This window comes from Cibotium barometz, chromosome 9 (assembly GCF_041138505.1).
Source record: "Cibotium barometz isolate CiBa-2024 chromosome 9, ASM4113850v1, whole genome shotgun sequence".
Lineage (NCBI taxonomy): Eukaryota > Viridiplantae > Streptophyta > Polypodiopsida > Cyatheales > Cibotiaceae > Cibotium > Cibotium barometz.
Window position 1 is genome coordinate 48,268,891 of NC_141054.1, and position 26,880 is coordinate 48,295,770.

Here is a 26,880-nt window from a genome sequence, read left to right on the forward strand (position 1 = left end):
TTCCGCATGGAGATTCTCATGATCCTTAGCCTGGCGATTATGCAACTTTAATAAGTCCCTGGTGACATTAGTGGCATTTAAGAGGATGGCTGATTTAGCACATCATTTTTCAGGGTTAGTCCATAGGCTTCCCATATCAGACGATCTGTGATGGGTATGGATGATTTTGTTTCTTCAAGGATGCATCATGCGTTTAAATTGTTATCACTCAATACGAGTTGATGTAACTCCGCCTCACATTTGGCCAAGAACACATGCCTCTTTTGGACGAGTAAGGCGGCAAAAGGATCTCTACATTTTACATATAAAGAGGAGGCGAAGTCATCATACCACTCATTTTTGTGGCTCTAGACCCCAGGAGGCTGTTAGCAGTCATCTCTTGTCTGTACATTATCACATCAGGGCCATTGTTGTGGGTGTGCCCGCCCATGTAGGTAGTTCTCCATTTTTCTCATTTGTCCATTTTCTCTGTTTTCTGGCTGTGGGGGAGTGCTGTCGGCTGTTGTATTGCTGGCCGACCTGGTATGCCCTGTTTTTTGCTGGCCGATTGGGTTTGCCCCAATGCTCAATGCTGGCCGACTGGAGTTTTCTCCCAGTCGTGGGCATATTGGCTGTGCTATCGACCTGTTTTGGGCTGGCCGACCAGCAGCCTAGGCCATATATATAGATGGCCTTGCCCCCACACCACATTTGTATCATATCATTGGATCTACTGTATATAGCAGAGTTTATATAGCTCCTCTCTCTCTTTTCTGCGTTTTGCTCTCTACAGCAGTTGTCTCTCATTTCCACTGTGCATTCTGACATGGTATCAAAGCCCCAGCTGGCTTGAAGCTTGGAGACAGTGGGAGCTTGAGGGTTTGCTGATTTGTGGTGCTGATTGGAGATTGCTTGGGCTGTTCAGAACTTGGAGATCGGGTAGAAGGTGGCCATCACTGTTGGACAGCCACCTTGCATACTATTTGCAGCCTCTACTTCATTTTTTTTTCCTAGACATCCTCCCTTCACAAGACCTTGTGAACCCTTGAGATGGCAGATTTGCTTGAGATGGCTGAGAAGCACGTGAAGATCCCTACTCTCCCCACATTCCCGGTGGATCGACAGTTGGACGGGAACAGCTACGGCATATGGAAGGTAATGATGGAGTCTGTCTTGGAGTCTAATGACTTGGTTGATTTCATTGTGGTTGGTGTTCAATGGCTGGAGTTGGAGGACGGGGAGCTTTTACCCTCTACTCGGAAACAATGGGAGGCTCAGGCACAGTTGTGGGATCATGTCAATGCCTGTGTGCGTTCTTTCATCTTCCTTAATTGCACACCACAAATGATTAATCATATCAAGCATATGACACTGGCCAAAGGAATTTGGCAACATTTGGCTTCTCTATATAATAGGGTATCACCCATGAAGCGGATCTCCTTGGAAGTGCAGATGCGGGTGATCAATCCTGCAAAGTCTTCGGCGATGCAGGAGCACGTCAACATGTTGCAAGCTCTTCAGCAGGAGGTTCTTCAGGCTAGGAAGGAGATATCTTCAGAGGATATGGCCATCACTTTGTTGTCTCATTTTCCCTCTCAGTACTCAGCTTTTTGCTCCTCTTTGATCACCAGTAACAGGCTCAGCACCATCACATGGGAGGAGCTTGTGCCTATGGTCTTAGACTAGGAAGAACGTTTTACGAACCCTCCACAGGGTGGAGGTTTTGAGGCCTTGACAGGTTAGCAGTCGAAAGGCCGTAACAACAACAACAATAAGGGCAAAGGAAAGTCTTCATCGGAGAAGTCTTCTAAGAAGAAGCCCGACTCAGACCGTGATAAATTGAAGGCCAAGCAGACCTATAACGATTGTGGCGAGAAAGGCCACTATTGGTGAAAATGTCCCGAGCGCAGTACCGCGAAGAGTGCTGATTCTTCAGCTTTACCTGCAAAGACTCCAGCCTTTGTGCACTTGAGATTTTGGACACACATGCTTCATCTTCTTCAAGCGGGAAGGCAGGGAAACTCGGGAGTGGATTCTCGATAGTGGTGTTTCCAGACACATGACTCCTTCCCGAGAGTTTTTACAAGATCTTACACGGCAGTCAGGTCGCATTTTCATTGGCAACAATTCCACTATACCAATTCACAATGAGGACAGGATGGAGATCATTCCCAATGGCAAAGGGGGGAAGCATTCCTCTCGTGTTCTTTACGTCCCCACACTTGGTTTTCATCTATTGTCAGTGCATGAGGTTTGCAAGACTGGCTTCTGGGTGGAGTTTGAGGAGCATTCTGTTGTTGTATGGGACAAAGAAACAGGCTAGGTTGTATGGGAAGGCGGAGTGGAGAACGGTATCTACAAACTCTCAGCACTCTCTTCTCTCAGCACTCTCTTCTCTTATAGGCAGTCAGATCAGTGACTTGTGGCACTTCCGTTTTGGCCACTTGAATGTGGATGTGCTGCGACGGGCTTTCCGGGACCAGTTGGTGGATGGCTTGCTAAATGTTGGCAGCAGGCAAGGATGCTGTAGTTCTTGCATTCGTGGTAAGCAGAACAGGGAATCTTTTTTGAAGTATGCTTCTAGGCGGGCTTCGAAACCTTTGGAGTTGATACACACCGACTTATGTGGACCTATGCAGACCCCATCCTTGGGAGGTTCTTTGTACTTTATGCTGCTTGTTGATGATTGTAGCAGATTTACATGGGTTTACTTTCTTTCCCAAAAGGACCAAGCTTTTGCTCGGTTCAAGGAGTGGCATGATGAAGGAGTCTAGATTGTAGATAAAGACTCTTCGGGTTGACAAAAGAGGAGAGTTCTCTTCTAATGCGTTTGTGCGGAACATGGCACCAAGCGGGAGCTGGCCAATATAGGTTCGCCTTCAAAGAATGGAGTGGTTGAGCAAAAGAACCTGACTGTGGTGGAGATGGCGAGGACGATGCTGGAGCACGTGATCTTCCTTGTCCACTTTGGGGAGAGGCTGTGGCTACGGCTGTCCATATCCTCAACCGATCTCCGACGACTTTAGTAGCAAAGATGACTCCATTTGAGGCTTATTTTGGCAGGAAATCAGATTTCTCCCATTTCCGTGTGTTTGGGAGTGATGCTTGTGTTCACATTCCAAAGAAGCAGAGGAGGAAGCTTGACTTGAAGTCCCAAAAGCTTGTATTTGTGGGATATATATCTCTTTCCAAAGACTATAGGTTGTATGATCCGGAGCGGAACGAGGTTGTTGTCAGCAGAGATGATGTTTCTGATGAGCATGTGCCAACTTCCACTATTGATGAGCCGCCACTTCTTGGAGACCCAAATGAGTTTGAGGATGACTCCCAGTCTATTGTTCCAGTTGGACAGCCTCAGGCAATCGTAGAGGTTGAGCCCGTGGCTGGAGATGTGAGCCCCTGCAGCAACAGGAGGCTCTGTGTTCTGTTCAAGTACCAACGTGGTTGTTAGACACCCTTCGGAAGTCAGGTGTTACGGAGTTTCCCTCCGAGTAGACCACAAAGGACGGAGCTTGACGATCGCACAGAGTTCGTGACAAAAGTCATTCAACAGAGCTCTTACAGGTAGACTATGCTTTGATGTCTCGTATCATTCGGGACAAAGAGCCCACTTCTGTGAAGGAAGCTCTTTCTCAGGATACTTGGAGGAAAGCCATGTAAGTGGAACTGGATGGCATAGAGAAGAATAAAACTTGGGAGTTGGTTTCAAGGCCATCAAAACGGTCAGTCATTGATGTCAAGTGGGTCTTGAAGGCCAAGTATTCGTCTGATGGGTCGGTGGACAAGCACAAAGCCAGACATGTGGCTAAGGGCTATGCTCAGCGGCCTGGCATCGACTATGAGGATACCTTTGCACCAACAACGAGGATGACCACGATTCGGACCGTTCTTGCCTTTGCCTCTTCTCAACGGTGGCCCGTATAACAGATGGATGTAAAATCCACGTTCCTTAATGGTGACATGCAGGAGGAGGTGTACGTTGAGCAGCCTCCAGGCTTTAAGGTTTCGGGATCAAAGGGGATGGTTTACAGGTTGCGGAAGGCCTTGTATGGTCTTAAGCAGGCTCCCAGGGCTTGGAATCAGAAGATTGATTTCTTCTTTCTACGAACAGGATTTCAAAGATCAATTGCAGATCCTAACTTGTGTCTCTTTCAGAAACGCGGTTTGGTCACGTTGATTATCCTTTATGTGGATGATCTCATTCTCATTGGTGGTCATGTGGAGCACACAGCAGTGACGAAGGCTGCCTTGTTAAAAGAGTTTGAGATGACCAACTTAGGCTTACTCCATTTCTTCTTGGGATTGGAGATTTGGCAGACCCAAAGGGGGTTCTTTGTCTCTCAGTAGCGGTATGTTCATGAGTTGCTTGAGGCCTTTGGGATGGAGAACTGCAAGCCTATTACTTCACCGATGGACCCGAACACGAAACTTACAGTGAATGATCCTTGTGACAGGTTGATGCCTCTCTGTATTGGAAGCTTGTTGGTTCATTGATTTGGTTGTTGAACACCAGATAGAACTTGAGCTTATTCATGCAGACGCCTTTGAAGATTCATTGGGACGCAAGATTGCAGATCTTGGACTCTTCTATGACACTAGAGGGGGAACAACAGATGGAGTCCAACTTCAAGGCTGGAGTGACTCACATTGGGGAGGAGATCTAGACACAAGGAGATCTACATCATCAGGCTATGGTTTTACCCTCGGCTCAGGAGCTATTTCATGGAGCAGCAAGAGACAGCCAACTATTGCCTTGTCGTCTATAGAGGCAGAGTACCAGGGTGCTTGTGGTGCTGCTTGCGAGGTTGTGCGGCTGCGGAGGTTGCTTGGCGACATTGGGTTTCCACAGAAGGAGCTCACGGTCATCCAATGCGATAACCAGAGCTGTATCGCTATTGCTCGGAACCCAGTCTTCCATGCCCGGACCAAACACATAGAGATACAATATCACTTTGTTCGTGAGAAGATTTTGGTTGGGGACATCTTGCTAGAGTTCTGTCCGACGGAGGACAATGTGGCGGACCTCTTCACGAAGTCTCTACCTCAGGCTATGCTCTGGCAGCACTCCAGCTCACTGGGGTTGTTTCCAAATCCACGAGCTGAGAGGGGTGTTAGCAGTCATTTCCTGTCTATACATTATCACACATCACGGTCATTGTTGTGGGTGTGGCTGCCCATGTAGGTAGTTCTCCATTTTTCCTCATTTGTTCATTTTCCCTGTTTTCTGGCTGTGGGGGAGTGCTGTCGGCTGTTGTATTGCTGGCCGACCTGGTATGCCCTGTTTTTTTGCTGGCCAACAGGGTTTGCCCCAGTGCTCAGTGCTGGCCGACTTGCACTATGCTGGCGGACTGAGTATGGGCTGGCCGACTAGAGTTTTCTCCCAGTCGTGGGCATATTGGCTGCTGTTGGCCTGTTTTGGGCTGGCCAACCAGCAGCCTAGGGCCATATATATTGATGGCCTTGCCCCCACACCACATTTGTATCATATCATCGGATCTACTGTATTTAGCAGAGTTCATACAGCTTCTCTCTCTCTCTCTCTCTCTCTCTCTCTCTCTCTCTCCCCACCCACGCTGCGCTGCTGTTGGCATCCGCCTTCTGTTCGCTTCGGGCCGGTTCTCCCACCCACCCTTGCTCAGGCCCCCAAGGCAGCAACATAACGCTCTCTCTCTCTCTCTCTCTCTCTCTCTCTCTCTCTGTGCCCCCCCCCCTCCCGCTGCCTGCCTGCGCCCCCCTTCGCTCTCTCTTCCGCTGCCTGCCCTTCGCCCCCCCCTCTCTCTCCTGAAGGTCAGCACCATGTTGAGACCAACCCTGGTCTGCTGAAGTAACAGTCACAGCCCACAAGGATTAACGACAGAAGAAACGTCATGGAGGCACGTATGGAAAAGCTCGAAAAGATGCTGAAGGATTTGAAGAAAACCACGGACAGCAACCTCAACACTGTCCAGAAGAGCCTCCTCGATCGCATTGTCAAGCTGGAGACCGAGGCAGAAACATGGAAGAAAGAAAAGGAAACAATGCAGGAGGAGATTGCCCAGCTTAAAGGCCAAGTAGCTTCACTGCGTGAACGCCCAGAAGAAGGGGAAATCGTCGAGGCAGACAAAGAAGCCATGAAGGAGGAGCTCACCCAGACGATTACCAAAACCCTGGAGGGCAAGATGGAAGCAGTAAGAGAAGGATGGGTGGAAGTGGTCAAGAAAAACATAAAGAAAGAAGTACAAGAGGACACGCACATGGTCCAATCCACACTAGATGAAGAGAAGATGAGGAGAATCCGTCACCTGAACATACGCATGACAGGTATTCCAGAGACAGAGGGGTGCACCCCTGAGGCGGACAGCCGAAACTTATGCATAAAATTAGGCCATGCGGAGGATGCACCACTTCCATTCACCAAGATATGGAGGACAGCCCCACCCAAGGACCCCACCCAAAGTAAAGCCCTAGTGCTACAGTTCACAGACGAAGTGAGCAGGCAAACCTTCATGAGAAAGAGAAATATTCTGAGAAACCTACCAGGGGACCCCATCTACTTTGATGATGACCTAACTTGGATGCAGAGACAACATAGGAAATCATGCATGCCACAAATTAAAGCAACACGTGCTGAAGGGAAAAAGGCACATTACAGAGACGGCCATGTATACATAGAGGGCAAGCTGGTGGCATAGCGCCATATGGCCTATGGGACACAGAAAATTATCAAGAAGCACAAGGAGATATATGCAGCAGTTTGGAACTGCAATGGGGCTCTACGGACACATCCAGGCAGACTAGAGGAGGTTATGGAGAACTGGGACATCATGTTTCTGACAGAGACACATGAAAGCCCAGAGAGAGGCTTACCACGGGTAGCAGGGTACCAGTGGGAATCAGTGTATAGACAAGGGATGCGACAGGGCACTTCCAGAGGCTCAGGTGGGATCGCTATACTATTCAGACGAGCACTACACCAGCGTATCAGGGTGGTGTCGAGAGACCCAGAGGCACGCTGCATGTGGATTAGCCTACAGCTCTCAAACTGAGAACAGTTTACTTGGCAATATGCTACTTCCCGCCGAAGGGGTCGAGATTCAACACAGGTCACATGGAGGACCAGATTGGAGGAGGAGAGGAGAGAGGGGCCCTTCCTAGTGAGTCTCCATACGCCACTCTATCCGCAGATATCCTACACTATTCGACCATGGGGGAGGTTCTCCTGATGGGGGACTTCAATGCACGCACACAGAATCGATAGTGTGAATCATTCGACTTCACAGATCCCCTCATCCTACAGGCACTAGACGATGTAGATGCAGGGACCATGAGGATGTCAGAGGACAATGGGCTAGCCAGTACAGGTTATGGGCAACACCTTCTGGACCTGGGAGCTAGACATCATCTCGTTATTTATAACGGGATGTCACAATGGCCAGAATCGGGAAGACTCACATGTTTCCCATCATCAGGAGGCAGCAGCACTGTGGACTACATATTGGGCTCGCGGGAGAGCACAGACCTGATAGACTCTTTCACTATCCTGACATGCCCCATTGGTGCGGACCATACTTATTTGGCTTTTTCTCTTAGGAGCTCTCTTGATCTGCCACCCCCGACCACTCGGGCATCTCGTACCATCTTCCACTTTACCCGGGAGCTTGGAGACGTTTATGATTCAAAAGTACATGATGGCCTCTTTGGTATGGACCCTACAGCACCCATCGATGTACTGACGGCCCAGCTTTCACACACACTGCACACAGCAGCTAGCCACAGCTTTCCACACCATCTCCAGACAGGGAAGCCACCTAGATCCGGGGACATGCCCCAGAATAGATGGTATGATAATGAGTGCAGAGAGCTTCATCGACATCTCCGAGCCCAGATAGCGAAAGGGGAAATAAAACAGCAGCAGGCCAGTAGACAGATGCAGTCTCTTACACGCCGTAAGCGATGCACATATGAGGAGGCTCAATACTGGGACATCTACCACATGCGCATGAGCAAAGATGCAGCCACTGCTTGGCGACGACTCAGAGAGCCACGCCCCCCCACCCCAATTATTGATCCTCAACACTGGCAGAGTTGTGCAGAAGGGCTTTATGATGTTCCGCACCAGCCACTCATCCCTCGCCCCACCGAGACTCCACCGACCTCATCGGTTTTCTTTACTACCGATATGGTATCTCGAGCTATACATAGATTCCAACATGGGAGAGTTGAGGATCACACCGGCTTACAGGGTGAGCATTTCATTTATGCAGCTGACACACTCTCTCCTTTTATTGCTTACCTCTTTAACAGGGCTCTGGTAGAAGGTTTCCTGGCTGAGTGGACGATGCACACTATTGTACTGATCCACAAAGTTGGGGACATGTTGGACCCCGGTAATTACAGGACTATCATGATTGGTCATACCTTGGCCAAACTCTATGGGGCTATCTTGGAGGCAGAATTGAGCACACATGCTGAGAGGGAGGGGCTTCGAGCCCCTGGTCAGGCAGGTTTCGACGAGCCTCTCTACTATTGATCACATTTTCACCTTGAGATGCCTGATTGTTCAGCATATAGAGATGCATTAGTAGCCCTAGTACTCCATCCACACCCTCTCGTTTGTACACCACCATTGAGTCCCCTATGGTCATGTTGTCATACTTGTACATTTTATTCTCACTCCACATTTTCCTCTTGATGACTGGAGGAACATCATTGTACTACTTGTTTGTCTCATAGGCCAATTTCGGCCTTTTGCAAACGTTAATATATCTTTCTTTCTTTCTTTCTTTCTCTCTCTCTCTCTCGTTTCTGCGTTTTGCTTTCTACAGCAGTTCTCTCATTTCCGCTGTGCATTCTGACAGAGGCTTGGCAATGGAGTAAGCAATGTGCAAAAAGCTAGCATGGGTTGATTGAGAGATAACGATATGAGGGTGGGGATGGGCAACATGAATCCAAGTGGGAGGTGCAGCAAGATAGCTGGTCCTCATAGCCAGAATCTAGGTCGGGATGAAAATGAATACGGGCGAAAGTAGATACGGGGGGGGTTAAGAATGTGTTGTAAGGATGTGCAAGAGATAATGAAAGTGAGGAATGTGTGCCAACAGGTGGTGGTGGGATGGTAAAGTCACGTCTCACAAAGGAGCAAGACCCCATTAAAAAATCCATAGTGCTCACCCCCCTCCATAGGGCGAAAACAAGTAAGTTTGTCCAATGTGGGCCAACATGACACTGCATTAAGTAGCGCATAAACTGCTCCGAAATCCTAAAAGTATAAACTATGTGGTAACATATCCTGTATCCTGAGATTACCTCTATGGCCCCATCTCTCGAAGGTCCATCTCTGAAAGCATGACTAAGTCTACATGGAAATCATACATGTGAACCTGCATCCCAGATGTCCATACTTTGTCACCCAACACAAACACACATGTGCGAAGGCGCCAAGGGATAGAGAGAGTTGGGGCCGCGGGGGGGGGGGGGGGGGGGGGGGGGGGGGAGATTGAGAGGGAGGGGGAGGAAAGGGGGGGGGTCTTCTTTTGGGCTTAAACATACAATTTTTGAACACAATTATTTTTCTTAAGCCTTTCTCAAAGCAAATATTAGAGGATTTCGTAGTCCTACCTTTCACAAAGGCTGGCCAAAAAGTGACTAGTCCGTGGCCGGAAATGAGCAAGACAAATGAACCCACTCTGCGAGCTCTGAGTGACTGATTTCTGAACAACATGCGTTCATAGCAGGCGCAAAAGGATTTGCCTCGCCTTATGGCGTTTGAGGCGAATAGCCACCTTGCAGGCGACTGAGGGAGGGAGGAAAAGGAAAGGGGGGAATCTTCTTTCGGGCTTTTACATATATTTCTTGAGCTGTTCTAAGCGAATATTAGAGGATCTCTCAGTCCTACCTTTTACAAAGGCTGACCAAAAAGTGACTAAAACCTCTCTCTCTCTCTCTCTCTCTCTCTCTCAAAATCCCCCCAACCCAACAAAGGCAAACCTCTTATTTTTTTTTCAAAAAGTATTTAATCAACATTGCCTGCTCATCAGAAAGATTGAAATCAACTGCTGCACCTTCAACTCTCTTAGAGGAAACTTGGAAAGTAACAAATCCAATGGCTTGAAAATTTGAGAATAAAGCACTTGCGATGAACCATGTGTTCCCTGCCTATCAAAAATTGTACAATGTAAACCTTGTCACAAAATAGGAATGGGATCCCAGAGAAGTAGCATAAAGCAGACCCCATAATCCAAGGTGAAAAAACTAGTTCAAGTATAAAACCAACATGTATGATGAAAAGTTGGCCACTATATGAGAATATATATGTCGATCATTCAGCCATTGTTTCAGGTTGCATGCTTGATATGTTTGGCAATATTTTGAGGTACAGAGTCAACAAGCACCTGCACACCAGAAAACCAAAGATAGGGTGTTAAATGCATCCATATAGCACCAAGAGGGTCATCACTTGAAACATGCAGGCATGTGGAAGCACGGCAAGATGATGCCAGAAGAGTAGCCTCCTAAGAGGAGAGAGAAATGTTGCAGGGCATCATCTGATAACAAAGAGGAGGTACACATGTTAAAACGTTTTCCTAGCCCATTTCCACAAAACGTCGAAATATTTCATGACCCTAGAGTGCCAAAAAGATGTGGGGGAAGGGGCCTGTGGTGGTGCACTGCGCTGGGGGGTGGCACAAACTACAATACAGAAATGGCGAAACAGCATGGCCTTGGCTTTTCCTCTATTTGTGATGGCGATTTTTTAAACATTTGTCATCCAGATGTGTAACTTCAAAGTTTATATTGCAACTCATGGAGAAGTGTGGCATGTGCTGGTCAAAGAAACCTTTTTTATTTGATTTTGTAGAGTTATTACATGTAGTTTGCATTAAAAAAACTTCCATAGAATGCTGCTCTCCCTTTCTCCTTTCCCAACAGGGACCATCTTATTATCGTTTCTCTGTTCCTTTCTAGCAACTATGGCAAGGGGTGCTGTCTTAGATGAAGGCAGGGAGGACAGGCCCCACAATCACTGGGTGGAAATGTCTAGTCTGCACAAGTGCCATGAAATAAGCCAGCAATGCCATGGCTGCCCTACAACGTGGACCTACTGTCCTTGCCTATCTTAATGCAGCCATATCCACCTGAAGATCAGGGTTATAGCATGAAGAGGGGATTTTTAGTGCCATCTTCATGCTGGCTGACACACCTCTATTGTTTGGGGTCCACAATCTTCCTCCATCAGGGTCCTGCCCTCTCGTCTCCACCCTGTTTTCAGACAAAGAAGGGAGGGGGAGGGGGAAGGATTTTGTCATTGCAAAGGCTACACCAAAACATACAGTTAAAAGGTGTGGGTAGTCCACAGCCTATTAACTGATGAGATGCATGCTACTCCCTTTTACAGCAGTTGGACTGGAGCAATGCATTTTTTGTGATATGCTGAAGGTTAATGTCTCAAGCCCCAACCACAACAAGAAACAGGGCAGAAAAATGGATGGGCAGGAGCAGGGGAGCATACAGGCTGCATGTCAGAAACTCGCTTTGGTGGCCAAGGAGAACAGATGCAGATCATGTGAACTAAACATGCCTGCATTTTTTAAAGTAATATATCATGGATTTCTGGAGAGATTATTTCCACAAGAGCAATAACTAGGTTATATTCTCTTAAAAAATAAATATGATTCAAGTAAAAACTTGCACTTACTCGTCCATCATATGAAACAGAGGCAAATATCCATGGCTCTCTGAAACTCCAAGCAATGCCTGATACAAATCGAATGAAAACAAAATCAAAAATAAAAATTAGGTAGTTCAAAAATGAAAACTGTGAACACAAAATGGTGGTGTTATACCAAACATGGCATACCATATACACTATCTTCATGTCCATTATAAGATCGCAGGAGTGGATCTGCATGAGCCCTTGGCGAATCCTCAGGGCTGTTGTACCAAAATGAGGAAATCAACTAACATAGAACAAGCAATTTATGTGCTAACTACATAGGAGTTCAACTTAAAAGAAGTTGTCAAGGTGCAACATGATGGGAATCGGAGCTTCATGTGTATGAAACAGCCTTTGAACATGTGTGTGTGTGTGTGTGTGAACCACCTCTAGTGTGTTAGTGTGCTTGTGTGTGTGAACAGCCTCTTAAGGGTAGATTGTGTGTGTGTGTGTATGTAAGCAATGATGTCATAGCCCATGCCATGTGTCATTGTCTGTGTGTGTGAGACTTAGTCAAAGGATAAGGGTCTAAGCCCATAAAAGTGTTGTACTTAGTGAAGGATTTACATATCATTAATCTAATTCTCATTAAGTCATCCAACATATTCTCTCTAGAGCTTTGTTCTCTCTCTATCTCTCTCGAGTCTCTTCTCTCACTGCACACGCACACCATGGATATCTTCCATCCCACATAGCTCCTCCTAGATTCTGTGCAAACCCTAGGGTCAACATTAGCTCAGCATCTATCATAGCATCTCATGAATTTATTTGTCTAAGAGCTGGCTGACAACAGGAACATTTGGCCGACCAGCAATCCTTCATCATATATACACATAAGTCATTCATTTGCATATTCATTCAGCACATTCAGTAAGGTGTGTAAGGCACTATGCATTGATGTTTTATGCCATATAAACATAAAACTCCTTTGACATATATTCCCATCTTTATGACGGGTGCCAACTTTATATGCAAACACATTTTCAGCCATAGGAACAAAGTGTCTGAAGCATGTAAAAACCTCTGCCTTTCCTTTCAATGAATAAATCCAGGTGGGCCTAAGTAGTCATTAATAAAAGTCACAAAGTAGAGATATCCCCTAATCGATGGTGTCCTCATTGGATCACATATATCACTATGCATAGGCTGTAATTTTTGGACCGCCCTTTTACTAATCCATCTTTCAAGAATAATACTTGTTGCATCTTGCCCAAAATGCACCCCTCACATACATGTTTGATAGGGGACTTAAAGCTTTGGCAACTTTGACACCATCTCTTGCCTTTTAAGATGCAACAAACTGCCAAAATTCAAGTATCCAAAGCAGGCATGCCATAGCTCCGCATCACTTAGTACGTGTGGCAATAATTGAACAAGCATTATGTGCCAATCTCTCATACCTATATGCTGAATATATATAGTGGCAATGTGTAAAAACCATGTATGAACCCTCCCTTAGGCAAAATATGTGTAAGTGTGTGTGAACACACACGTGTGTAAATGTGTGTGAATACACCCTAGTATTATCTAGATTTTATTATTTTGTGTGACGTAGACCTCTCATTTGTGTCGACTCACTCTCCTCTCTCGTGGATCTTCACCCCCTCAACTCACCCAATAGTGGTATCAAAGCTTCTGACCCTGGCCTCTCTTCTGCTCGCCACTGTCTTTGAACTGCTACCCTAAGTGCTTGTGTCAATAATTATGGCCTCCGAGATTCTTGGATTTCTTACAACTGAGGACGGGTTGGATGGCACCAACTTTAGCCCATGGAGTTTTATGCTCCACAATATCCTCGTCGCCAAAGGTCTTTGGGGGATTGTCTCTGGCAATGAGCCTCAACTCTCTTGTCTAGTTCCCAACCACCAAATAAATGAAGGAGAAAACCAGCTACTTGCATTAACTATCTCTGAAATACCTGTCTATCAAATCCACGAAGTCACCTATCAAGGAACTAGCTCAACCAAAGCTGTTGTTCCTCCAACAATGATCATGGGAACAAGACAAAAAATAGAACCTTGTCAGGTCCTTGACGTAACCATCCTTTAATCCTCCAACTCATTGAATTGGAAACCTTAAGACGCCGAGACAAATATTTGCTAGCTGTAACATAATATCCATCCTTTTCACGATCTGGTAAATCCTCGTACCTAGGGGATATCATACCTCCCTCTCAAAGACTTCTAACTATCAGGCACCACAACCGTGTCTCCTTCAAGCTATCAAAGTCTTGGGGAATCTAGGGTTTTAACCCAACCCCTAATAAACATATTCTAGCTATTGCTAGAACCATATGCTCAATAGCACCATAGGCAAACTTGACCATAGGGATGTACCTCTTCCAACAAGTGGTCGCTTGGAGCTGTATGCACAAAGCATAACCTCCAAAACTTGAACCCACCCTCTCTGTCTACCCATCGGATTGAGGATGATCAGAAAAACACAAGTCCGTTGAATCTTCGGATGACTTGTTGTAGGAGTGTTGCAACAATCATAAGAGATCACTCCCCTAATCTTGGCACAATCTGTTACACAGACTAAATCATCACAGAACAACAGCCGGTTCCGAATACAGTATTGACTACCTTCCACCCTCACAAGTGGAATGATCCCGGAGTCCTCGTCTAAATCAATGGACTTTCCCGCCTGGACCTACTGCCAATACCGAATGAAATGCCCATTGGCCCAATATAGCCCTCTCAAGGAATCATATAAGTTAGCACAAAACTAGGTAAAAGATTCACCCACCCAATCCTAGCAACCTCATCCAAATTACCCTTCTAATTTCTTTGTCAAGTCTTGCATAACTCTGTCTACCGTAGGGTAACTACCCATACCACTAGGATACATACCATAAAAAGTTCCCTTGAGACTTTTAAAACCGAGTTAGGGTGATCAATCCTTTCCCAACTAAGTCTTGGTTCACTACACCTCCACTCCATGTTACAGTCCACCCTAAAGGTAAACCATTGGAATAACAATGAAATGATTCACACAAGTCCACACATCCAACCACTCTCATCCTAATGGAGCTCCCATAGGGAAATTGTATGATCTCTCCAGCAGTCAACCTAATACACAAGCATAAACAAAATTAGAGAAACCAAATAAAAGGGGTGCAAGCAAGCTCACCACCCAACCGTAGGTTCGCGTCCACAAACCTCCCCTGAGCTAGGGGCTAAGGTTCCACTCCCAGAGGTCCATGCCAATCATCCCTAGCGTCCCATACCACCAAAGCCTCCTTCCCACAAGGGCCCTCAACAAGACTACCCGTGATCTGCCATGTCCATAGCAAGAGCAGCCCCTTGGTCTAGGTCTAGACCACGATGATCAATAGTAATCCAACACTCACTTATATACTGCTTATTGTTGCTATAAATAACAATCTAGTCATAAATATCCAATAATCTTGGATTTATTAATATTGAACCTTGGCCCACCATCCAAGCTTGCTTTCCCTAATCCCACGGCTCCCCTGACCTTGCTGGATTAGTCCCTAACCCCAAGGGTTAGTGCTAGGTACATAACAGAGCTCTTGGAGTTTGTAGCTATGATGGAACTCCTTTATCATGCCTTGTTGACCTGAGGTCCAAGTGTTGGCAGAGTCTGGGGGGCATCATTGTTGTTGCTGGAGGCCTTCTCAAGCACTACACCCCATTTGCTCCAAGGGGGGGGGGGTTGATAGGAATCAGAGCTTCATGTGTATGAAATATCCCTTCGTATGTGTGTGTGAACTACCTCTAGTGTGTAAGTGTGCTTACGCGGTCGAGCGAGAGAACCTGTCAAGCGTCTGTGCAAGAGAACTCTGTGCAGCTATGTGCAATCACATGCACGCGCACGCGTGCAATCACATGCACGCGCTCGTGTGTGTGTGTTGTGTGGAGATAGTCCCCTATCTGCTCCTGTTCGAATACCTTTGCCAGGCTCAGCACTTTTCTTAGTCCGCCGTTGCCATTGTGCCCCCTGTCGTCTTCAATCCCCTATCCTAGTTGCCTTTTGTGGAGAGACGTGTAGCCTCTTTTCTACGTGCGTGTGTGTGTGAGAGAGACCCGTTGCCCTCTGCCTCTTCGCCCATGCTGTGTGTGTGTGTGTGTGTGTGTGTGTGTGTGTGTGTGTGTGTGAGGGACAAGCCTGTCTGAGTGACAGTTTTGTCAGAGTGAGGGATTCTCTATGTTTTCATCATGGGTGATTCTAGCAATCAAGTTTATTCTCCTCGTGAAGGAGAACACAAGAATAAGTAGCTATGTACAGACAAATCGGTCAATACAAAAGTGGTTGTTTCTGCTTTTAATGATGTGCTTGTTGAAGGTTTTGTAGATAACAGAAAGAAGTGGAAACGTCCGGTGCTTGAGCATCACTATGACATACTTGTGCCTTCGATTGTCACCCATCTCAAGCGTTATTCTGAAAATGCAGTTGTGATTTTCTTCCCTGGGAAAATGCCTCGGGCTCAAGAAGTGGCGCAATGGTTGAAATCAGTCCTACAAGGGGGTTTTGTTGATGGGGTACTAGGCCTCTTGTGGCTTTTTTGAAGTGCTTCTCTCAGATAGCATGCATGGTGCTACGCTATTGGAAATGTCGCCATTGATGTATGGCACACAGACGGTGCATGTATTGCCCTGGTCACCTAATAAGAACTATCAAAATGTGATTAAGCATAAATGCTAAAGTGGGTGGAAGTGGTGCACTTCCCACAAGAATTCAAGGCTCATCTCCCACGCATAGCAACATCGCTAAGTAAGGTTATATGCCCACCTAGACCCACATGAAATGAAAATCGTTTTTGTATTTTGTGGGACATTGATTGATAAACAAACTATCCCTCACATTTCTATGTTGGCTGATGTGAGTGACCTCTGCAAGAGAACACACACAAAGACACACAGAGTCGAGCTCAGAGAGAAACGTGAGAGTGAGACGTGCTGGAAAAATGTACTTGATGATAATGAAAGTACAAAGTACTAAGTACTAAATACTCTAAGGCTCAAGGCCCAACACACAAGGGTGTGTTCCCACGAGAAAAAACCTCTGTCCAGCCAGAGTTAAAAGTGCTCGTGGATAGAGGTGTTCACACCACGACTTCTGAAACCGATCCCGTCAAGTGGGAAAGACTCCGTTGGACACCCACACGCTTAATAGCACAACTTTAAAACCACAAATTTGAAATGGACAACTTAATACAACTTGAAATTTAAATGAAATGAAATGGAAAGATGGACACCAGCACTGGGGCCGGAACGGGCCGATCCCCCCCCTCAATATATGATATATTTATTGGGAGTATTTAATGAATACAATGCTCCATGGGTTCCAAGAACCAGATGATGTCCATGTACATATGAAAACAGTACCAAACAAATAGGCTCGAAGTCGAATTTCGATGTAGAAGCTCGAAGCAGAACGACCACTAGTGTGGTCCAATCTCTATGGTCCTGTGCTTTCACTAGACTCCGCGGAGAGCGCCTCACTGGTGTTCCGAGACCACGCACAAACAGGCGCTCTTGTACTAACGCATGGCTCTCCCGATCTCAGCACCTTTGGACCGAGGTTCTCCAATAAAGCTTGGACAACCCGGCACCGAACGGGTGTTGGCCGTATAGGGAGTCGGGAATCCCTTACCAGATTTAAACACAAAATACTTTACTTAAATCTGAAATTCACTTACTTGTGGATAGCTGATAGAGAACCAATACCCGTGGTATGATGAAGCCACCCAAGAGATGTGAAGTCCCCTTGTAGATCGCCAGTGGAGAAGATGTGCCACCTCTTTCAAAGTAGAAAACAGAGTGGTAGCTTTAGAAGATATAACACCTTGATGAAGACACAATCACCTCGTGGAGAACCATCAAGACAAGTACCACCGCAAGAGACCACAGCCGCCTGCTGTGAAAGGAGGAGTACCCACTTGCAAGGGAGAGGATACCCGATTGCAGTGTGGAGGAGCAGTCGGTTATGAAGAGAGTGTACACACACAGCTGCCTGCAAGAGAAAAAGGGCAGCCAACTAAGAAGATAGTGGGCAACCCTGCAGGTAAAACAGGCGCAGCCTGTAGAGGGTGGGCAGCCTGCAGGTAACGCCAGCGCAGAGGAGAGGACAACGCGGCTTGCTGGTATTCAGTCGCCTGTGGGAGCAGCCGCAGCAGTTCAGAGTCGCCTGGAAGGGAGTACGCCTGGCTGCTGTACACAGGCGCAGCCCACCTGTAGGAGGGTAGAAGCAGCCGCCTGTAGGAAGTAGGAACAGCTGCCTGTAGGGAGGTGAAAGCAACCGTACAGTAGCATGCGCAGCCTGTATGGAAGAGTCAGCATGCGAGGAGATGGTCGCCGGTTCCCCCACGCAAAAAGGTTGATCGCCGGGTGATGAACAAACGCCAGATAGAAGCGATTGGTGTCCACGCTTGAAGGAGGGAGCCTTTTTAATAAAATTAAAGTGGAGTCTTCTCTAGTGAATTCCACGCTTGCATGTGGGGGGACTAGTGTGGGTAGGTGACCATGCCCACCCCCACACTCACTTAAGTGGGGCTCCTCACCTTGGCCCCTAAGGGGGTACCCAAAGGGGTGCCCACATTTAAGTGAATGTGAACACTTAACCTTCTAAAACTAAAGGTTAGAAATGAAATAATAAAAACAACATGTACCATATACTTACCACCTGTTCACATGCACTAAAACTCGTCAGAATACAACGCAGACTTCACGACTCACTGGCAGGCGTCCCCGCTCAGTAAGTAACACGTCAAGCAGGCAAACACACAAATACATGTCATGCGAAAACAGTTTCAAACATGCAAAATATGTGTGCATGTGCAAATAGTAACATGGACATATCTCCCGTTCATGGAACAAGTACAAAATATCTGTCGGCACAAAACTGGCACGACATAAAAAACATAAAAACCTGGTCTTCCTATGGAGTAACAGTCCCATAGGTAAGACACAGTTCCAGGCACAAGTCTCCCTATGGTGTGACAGTCCCATAGGCAAAACACGGCACAAATACTGGCTCTTCCATGGCATGACAATCCCATGGGTCGAACACATTCCAGGTCATACACGGGTGGCACTAGTCTGGCTCCCGTCCATACGACACCATCCTGCTAACACACGGGTGGCACCAGTCTGGCTCCCGTCCATGTCAGCAAAATACTGGCCTCTTCACATGAGACACCGGCCTGGCCTCAAGTGAACGAGACGCAAAAACTGGAGATGGACCAAATGGTCGGCCAATTGGTGACAACTTCCCAGAGGCCAAATGGCTAACAAATCCCCCTGAAGCGAATGGTGTGAACGTGTACAGGGTGTAGCAGACTACCCTGGTAGAGGTAATAAATTTAAAGCTTTGTGGAAAGCTTCAAACTTCTCTCTCGAAAGAGACTTGGTAAACCCATTTGCCACATTTGCCTATGTAGGCATGTAGGTCACAGCTATCTCTCCTCCATGGAGCCTCTCCCTCACATAATAATAATGCACCTCAATGTACTTTGTCCGCGCATGAAAAAACAGATTCCGCGCCACTGCCAATGCACTCTGGCTGTCAGTGAAAATGGTGGTAAAAGACAGTTGTCTAATACCAGGATCTGCCAATAGACGGCGGAGCCATACACATTCCACATTAGCTGTCTGCGAATGCTGCCCTATACTCAACCAGTGGCCGCTGTGGCTGCTTCTTGCTGAGCCATGAAATGCATGAACTTCCAAGAAGGAAACAATTACCACTAGTTAACACCCTAGTGTCATAACATCCTGCCTAGTCACTATCAGTGTAGGCGGTCAAGCATAAAGAAGACGCATTGCCATAAAACAATGCAAAGTCCTGAGTGCCTTTAAGATAACGAAAGACACGCTTCATTGCTTGCCATTGCCTAGTGCCAGGGCAATGCATAAATCTGCTCAACTGTGACATTGCATACTGAATATCAAGACGGGTAGAGCATAGGTAAATAAGGCATCCGATAGGTGGCAACATCAAATGGCTCGGAAGAGTCCTCGAGTGATAGTCGTAAGCCTAGTTCCATAGGCGTAGAAGCAGGTTTGCAGTCTGTCATTTGGAACCTTTCTAAGAGCTGCTCAATGTATCTTCTTTGAGATAGCATGATGCCCCCACTGGGCCTTTTGAAGACGTTTAATATAACTTTTCTTTCTTTCTTTCTTTTTTTTCCTCTCTCAGAGGGACTGCAGAAGCACATGGATGCCCTATAGGACTTATGTTTGCAAACGGGCTTGTCAATTAACCTTGGTAAGACCAAGGTCATGGTATTCTATACTTCCCCTAGTTTGAGGAAACATACAGAGAGCACCTACATGAGCAGCCGTGTGGAGGTAGCAAACTCATGTCTACTTGGGGGTCACTTTCACGAGCTCCAGCAGACGCTTCTTCATGAGACACACATCACAGGACAGATTTGACTACGGGGTACGCTGCACTTGCCCTCCTAGAGAGATAGTGCTACCAGACACACTTCCAAGAGCCCAAGACGAACGGCTGGCTTTTTGACACACTAGTGACTCTGGCAATGATGTATGCATCCCCATTCTGGGCACCAAGCTTATCAGCGGCAGTTTGGCAGTGCATAGAACATTCAAAGATTTTGATGCTATCCAGATTGATACGCAGCAAACCATCTCTGTCCCTCACCATATCATTCGAGCAGAATTTGCTGCAGCACCTATGGTGGTAGAGGCCTTATTCCAGACTGTCACGCACATACGGAGGATATTGGCGATGGATTCGTCACGGTTGCCATACCTGGCACTACAGTCTTCTCAAGCGATAGCGGAGAGAGGAGTGCATCCACCCTAATATGCTTCTATCCTCACATGGTTCACCACCATGGACTACAGATTAGACGACTACCCCCATTTCAGTATGAACCCAACTCCCCCTACACCGGACTCACACGTGGATAGGAACCGGGTAATTCGATATGACTTGCTACAATTACACATTCAAGATACATGGATTACCCCAGGGGAGCCCCTACCACCCAAGATGCAGTACTACAATAACCATTTTCTGAGGCTTATAGAGGATGGATTCATACAAAGGCCACGGTACCTGAGGCTTATAGAGGATGGATTCATACAAAGGCCACGTTACCTGAATGTTTTCATGTCACATGCCATGAGGATAGCATTTGGTTACCTCAGGGCCTCATCCCATAGGCTCGAGACTGAGGTTGGCAGTGTAGCAGGGATCCCTAGAGAGAGCAGACTATAGATTATGCCATGGAGGAGTAGAGTCTGGGGAGCACTATATTTTTCAGTACCCAATGTCTTATGAGATCAAGGGGAGATTCTACTGCCTATTCAGAGAGGGGTTTGGGCCATTATCTCGGGTTATGGAGTATCTGTAATATTGTCCCTTTTTTTCCATCATGAGATTCCATGGACACATTGTACATCTTTTGTCTCATAGACCCGTTGGGTCTTTTGCAAGATGTTAATATATCTTCTTCTTCTTCTTCTCTTCTGCACACGCACACCATGGATATCTTCCATCCCCCATAGTTCCTCCTAGCTTCTGTGCAAACCCTAGGGTCAAGACAACACACAAAACATTGTGTTTCTAATCACAATGACCAGTCTTGGATCCCGCCCATCGTGCCTAAGCAACCCAGCAGCAGTACTGAGCCCGAGGTGGCATTCATGCCTCTTAACAAGAGGACATGAGATGACGTGGAGACCTCCCGTGAGAACCCCTGGGATAGCATTCATCTTCCTCTGCTAACATAGTGGTAGGGTGCTGTGAAAGTCACCAGCTATCACCTTCTCACTAAAATGAGCGTCTGCCCCACCATTTTAAGAGATGGCGGTGCCCAAAAATGGCTCTGTACGGCTGCTTCCCCTGACATGTGTCCTCCCACTGAATGCAGGGCGCAAGGAGAGTTTCAGGTTGCACAAGAACAATGTGATGAAGTGGTGGGAAGTTTCAAAGCTGACAGATTTACTGGCCACGCTGAATTATATCTTGGCTATACCGGCTGAGCTTACTGTTATCTAAAAGTTTGATATGCAGTTTCTAAACAAGCATAATACTTATCTAAACATTGCTGAATCTGTACCTTCTGGTTCCTACGTCTTCACCTTGAAAGGCCCCAACCATCCACAAGTTCACCAAAGAGTCTGTACCTGAGCTCTACCACAAAAAGAACACATGAAGATAGACAAGGAGCCGTTATTAGAAGAAGTGGAGTTCAGTGGAAATATTATTTCAATGACAAAGAAAAACCTCTTAGTAAAGGAAATTTAACTTTTTGTAATAGCTTTGCATAGATAAAAGAGCATAAAGCTGGCTACTTTGATAACTTTTTCTTAAAGGAAAACTAAGTTTTCATAATAGCTTTGCATAGAAAAGAGCACAAAAGCCAACCACTCTGATAACTTCTTCTCGAAGGAAAACTTGGAGCAAAAATTTAATCCTTGTTTTAGCAACCCAAAAGATGATGTTCAAGGTAGAGCGCACACACGCACACAAATAGTTGTCAAAATGTTTCAATGGAATCCCAGTACCATGTCATCATGAGACATCATATATTTAATGTATGTGCAAGGTTACAATGCAAGAACGAACTAGTTGACGGCACATTGCACACCACAATGTCAATGGCATCGCTATGCTTTCACTACGCTTACAATCTTTCCATTGACAACTAGGTAGGGCATAAATCCAAGCTTGATGTGATGTAAAATAAGGCTCACAAACATAAGTGGACTGAATACTGAGTACAGCAGATTATGATTTGCCAACCATTAATGCTCATCATTTGCCTAGTATATAGTGCTAGCCTAAGCTACCAGCCTAGGTGGTGAGTTGGTACATGAGCATCTCCAATCACACCTACTATGATTACTCACTGACTAAGGTGGCCACTAATCATGAAGTTAAATTTCTCCCCCTAGAAAATTTGTCATTTTGTCCTTATAAAGACTTTTGGTGAAGATGTCCGCCACATTGTCTGCATTAGGGCAATAAATGAGGTTGATGTCACCTGCTTGCAACCTTTCTATAATCTAGTGATAGTGGACTTCTATATGCCTAGTTCTAGCATGAAAAATTAGATTGCCTACAATCACAATAGCACTCTGATTATTACAAAAGATAGGAGTTGTAAGTTTTTGTGTATGCCCAAAACTATGCATCAACTTGTCAAACCGAATGCATTCTATAGTAGTCAAAGTGGCTGCCGGTATTCAGCTTCACTTGATGAGAGAGCTACTATGGTTTGTTTCTTACTAATCCATGAAACATAACTAGAGCCTAGTGAGAAACAAAACCCGGTCATATACCTCCTAGTCTCCATCACTTGCCCAAACTGAATCTGACTAAGCAAGAAAATGTAGATTATCTACATGGTTAAACTGTAAACCATATTGTGAAGTATCATGTAGATATCTGAAAACCCACTGCAGTTGTCCAATGGGAGACCCATAGACTACTCATAGATGCCAACAATATACCGCCTTATTTAGGCTGCCCGCAGCTTGTCTATATAGAGTTGCATTTACTAACTCTTCCATCTCTTCTTGAAGCTTAAGACCACTTTCCATATGTATTGCTACCAGTTTGCTATTTCGCATGTTGTATTAGAGCCACCATAGTTCGTTTGCAACATGAATACACCTTCCTTGGCTTGTAAAAAATCATTTCCCAAGCCATAATGCAATTAACCCAAATATGTCGTCGCAAAAGTGGAAGAAAAATCAGCCTTTACTATTGCAAAGCAATCTTTATTGTTGCCCAAAAGGATAATGTCATTCACATAAAGATCGACAATCACCGAACCTGACCCATCCTTAAAAACATAAGAGTGTAGACTAAATGGGATTGTTTGTAAATCCCTTTGAAAAAAAGTAAGTGTATATCTTTTGATACCAAGATCTTGGAACTTGCTTGAGCCCATAAAGTTCTCTCTTGAGCTTGCATACCTTACCTTCTTGTCCCACCACCTCAAAATCGCTTGCCCCACAACCTCAAAATCAAGTGGCTGCTCCACATAGACTTCTTCCTTGAGATCATCATTCAAGAAATGTAGACATCTATGTCATGGCAATCCAATAGGACGAGCCAGGGCACTTTTTACCCTCCATAAGAGGGATTTTTTTCCCCGTGCAATCTAGGTGTGAACCCACCCTTATTTCATTATAGGGTTCATTTTATGTTGTACATTTGGCACTTATCATTGGGTCCGGCCTAGTGGTCCATTTTATGGATGACAGCTGCACTGTACATGATTGCAGTGATGGGGATATTATTGTTACCTCCGATACATTATGTCATGGTCTTTACATACTTGATGCATATGAGAGAGTTGCATGTGTCTAGTACATCCAGTGTGACAGATGCAAAGCTATGACATGCTCGGTTTGGTCACCTCAACTTTGCTACTCTGTTATGCCCACAAAGGCATGCTATGGTCTCTGCATTGCCGCCACTTGATGCACCTGTCAAGCATGTCCATAGTTGTCAGGTACAATACCGTATAGTTTGTATGACACGATACCGTACGGAAAAATACGGTACAATATAAATTTTTTTCTTATCATACGATAAAATACGGTGTGTTAAAAAAATACTTATAAACTTAGGTATTTCCAAGTCCAGATATGGAGTAATTTAGAAAGGAGGGAAGCATCATAGTACAGAGGAAGCTCAAACAGCCATAGATAAGCAAAAGAAAGACCATTACCTACCAAAAAAAGTTTTTTTTTTTGTTGGCAATAAAAGAAAATGAAAAAAAAAATCTAAAAAAATCGCATGAATCCGTACGATATGCCGTCGTACGCCGTACGGAAACAACCATGAGCTGCATGTCTGTGAGGGTTGCATTTTAGGCAAGATACATCAGGCACCATTCCCCAAGGATGGTTCAGTGAGGGCTGCCCAAAAATTGCAGCTTATACATTGTGACGTATGTGGTCCCATGAGGACATTATCCATTGGAGTTTCCCTCTACTTCATTACGTTCATTGATGACCTTTCCAGATTCAGCTAGGTCTATGGTATGAAGCAGAAGTCAAAGGTACTTATGTGCTTTAAGCACTTTCAGCACATGGCTGAAAATGTATTTGGATGTAAGATTCACAATCTATGTTCAGATAGAGGGGGGAAGTACATGTCCGAAGAGTTTAATGCATACTTGTTGGAAAGAGGCATTTAGCATCAGTGTACCGTGCCTTATACACCTTAGCAAAATGGTGTTTCTGAGAGAAAAAATAGGTCTCTCATGAAGATAGCACGATGTAAATTTGCCTCATAAGTTTTGGATGGAAGTTGTTATGTGTGTAGCATATGTGCTTGATAGGTGTCCAACAAAGGCTTTACAGACCATCACTCCTTACGAAGCTTGGCATGATAGCAAGCCATCCGTGGCTCATATGCGTGTCTTTGAATGCTTGGCTTATGCTCTTGTGCCTGAGCAGCATCACACAAAGCTTGATGATAAGGCAATGAAATGCATTTTTGTGGGCTATAGTACAAAGAGCTAAGGGTGCCGTCTCTACCACCCTGCCTCATAGCGGATTATGGTTAGCAGAGATGTGGTTTTTGTTGAGAATTCATTGGCTCATATGCGTGTCTTTGAATGCTTGGCTTATGCTCTTGTGCCTGAGCAGCATCACACAAAGCTTGATGATAAGGCAATGAAATGCATTTTTGTGGGCTATAGTACAAAGAGCTAAGGGTGCCGTCTCTACCACCCTGCCTCATAGCGGATTATGGTTAGCAGAGATGTGGTTTTTGTTGAGAATTCATCACAGCACTTGCTTGAGTGAAAAGATCAGCCACATGTAGGCTCACAGATATCAAATTGATACTCTTCTTCCTTTGTATGGTACACATTCACCAAGTGTTGGTGGGCATTTGAACACAGCCTATGGCACCTATGGCTGGAAATCAGCCCATACATGCTGAAAATCAGCCCATAACAGCTCAAAATCAGTCGTGAGACATGCCTGATCTTGAGCCCATTGGTCACATAGATGTTGATGATGCAATGGCAAAGGAAAGGAGAGCTATGCATGAAGCTAAAGCACTGCCTCGTTGGCTATCTGAACACTCTCGTATGACCTTTGGAAGTGTTCCTATCAAGACCCTGTCTAAACCAAAACACCCATGATATAACTCTTCTATTGTACCATATCCTCTGCCAAATGCACAACTATAGAATTGGCAGTTCAACAAGTCAATTCTTTCTAGGACTACACCTAGAACTACATCTTCAAGTTCTAATTCTCAAGGGAAACTTGGGTTGACACCCATACCAATATTATCATAGGTAGATCCTAGCGAATTAAATGATTTCTTGGTGTTGAACATGTGCAATGTTCCACCAGAACTGATTTATCCTCTCTAATGCACAACAAATTGAGAACAATCATCATGAGTAGGAACCTACTCAGTCTTTGACTGCCTGAAGTATCAAGAAACTTCAAGTTCCAACTCAGCCTATTGGGTCAAGGTAATGAAGATGAAAGCAAAATCTGCCAACTGTTAGCCTTTGGCCCCGGGAAGTCCTTGTGTGCATAGTCACTTACACATGGGCACTTTTTGCCAAGTACTGGCTTGGGTTGTGTGAACACACCCTTGGTGCATTGGGACACTTATCCCTAGGTGTATAGTACCTTGTACTTCCACTCATCTATAGTGTACTTCTAGCTATCACATCACGTCTCTCTCTCTCTCTCTCTCATGCAAGAGGAGTGGGAGAAGGAAAAGCTCGCCATGCAGGAGGAAATCAACCTTTTGAAGGGCGAAGTGGCATCCTTACGCGATCGTCCACGGGAGGAAGGAGAGACTCTTGAGGTGGACAAAGAGGCGATCAAAGAAGAGATCACCAAAACCCTCACCCACACAATCGAGGGGAAAATGGAGGCGGCCCGCGAAGGATGGGTAGAAGTGATGAAGAAGAACATCAAAAAGGAGATGCAAGAAGATGTACAAGTGATGAAGAAGAACATCAAGAAGGAGGTACAAGAAGATGTACACATGATGCAGTCTACTCTTGATGAAGAGAAGATGCGACGGATCCGGCGCCTCAACATCCGAGTCACAGGGATACCAGAGAGCACTACCTCCACGCCCGAGATTGACGGGCGGAACCTATGTACCAAGCTAGGACTAAAGGAGGATGAGCCGATCCCATTCACTAGAGTATGGAGGACAACCCCAAAGGACTCCACCAAAGGCAAGGCCTTAGTGCTACAATTCCCGGATGA

At 45.7% G+C, this 26,880-nt stretch overlaps 1 protein-coding gene across 6 annotated transcripts in view; it reads right to left on the reverse strand.

Moving 5' to 3' along the window:
• Nucleotides 1–9,937: 9,937 nt before the first annotated feature.
• Nucleotides 9,938–26,880, reverse strand: part of LOC147635649 (WD repeat-containing protein DWA2-like) — a 122,155-nt gene continuing 105,212 nt past the window's right edge. The window contains exons 10-14 of one of the 6 annotated variants that reach the window (XR_015266689.1): nucleotides 21,729–21,802; nucleotides 11,816–11,889; nucleotides 11,654–11,712; nucleotides 10,232–10,349; nucleotides 9,938–10,109 (exon numbers count right to left, since the gene is read on the reverse strand). Coding sequence is in view for 2 of the 6 variants with exons in the window: in XM_086803029.1 (XP_086659155.1) it covers nucleotides 10,293–10,349; nucleotides 11,654–11,712; nucleotides 11,816–11,889; nucleotides 21,729–21,802 (264 nt within the window). In the remaining 4 variants the exon portion in view is untranslated. Of the gene's footprint in view, nucleotides 10,350–11,653; nucleotides 11,713–11,815; nucleotides 11,890–21,728; nucleotides 21,803–26,880 lie in introns of all 6 variants that reach the window. The other 5 variants (XR_015266688.1, XR_015266691.1, XR_015266690.1 and 2 more) reach the window with 5 other exon arrangements.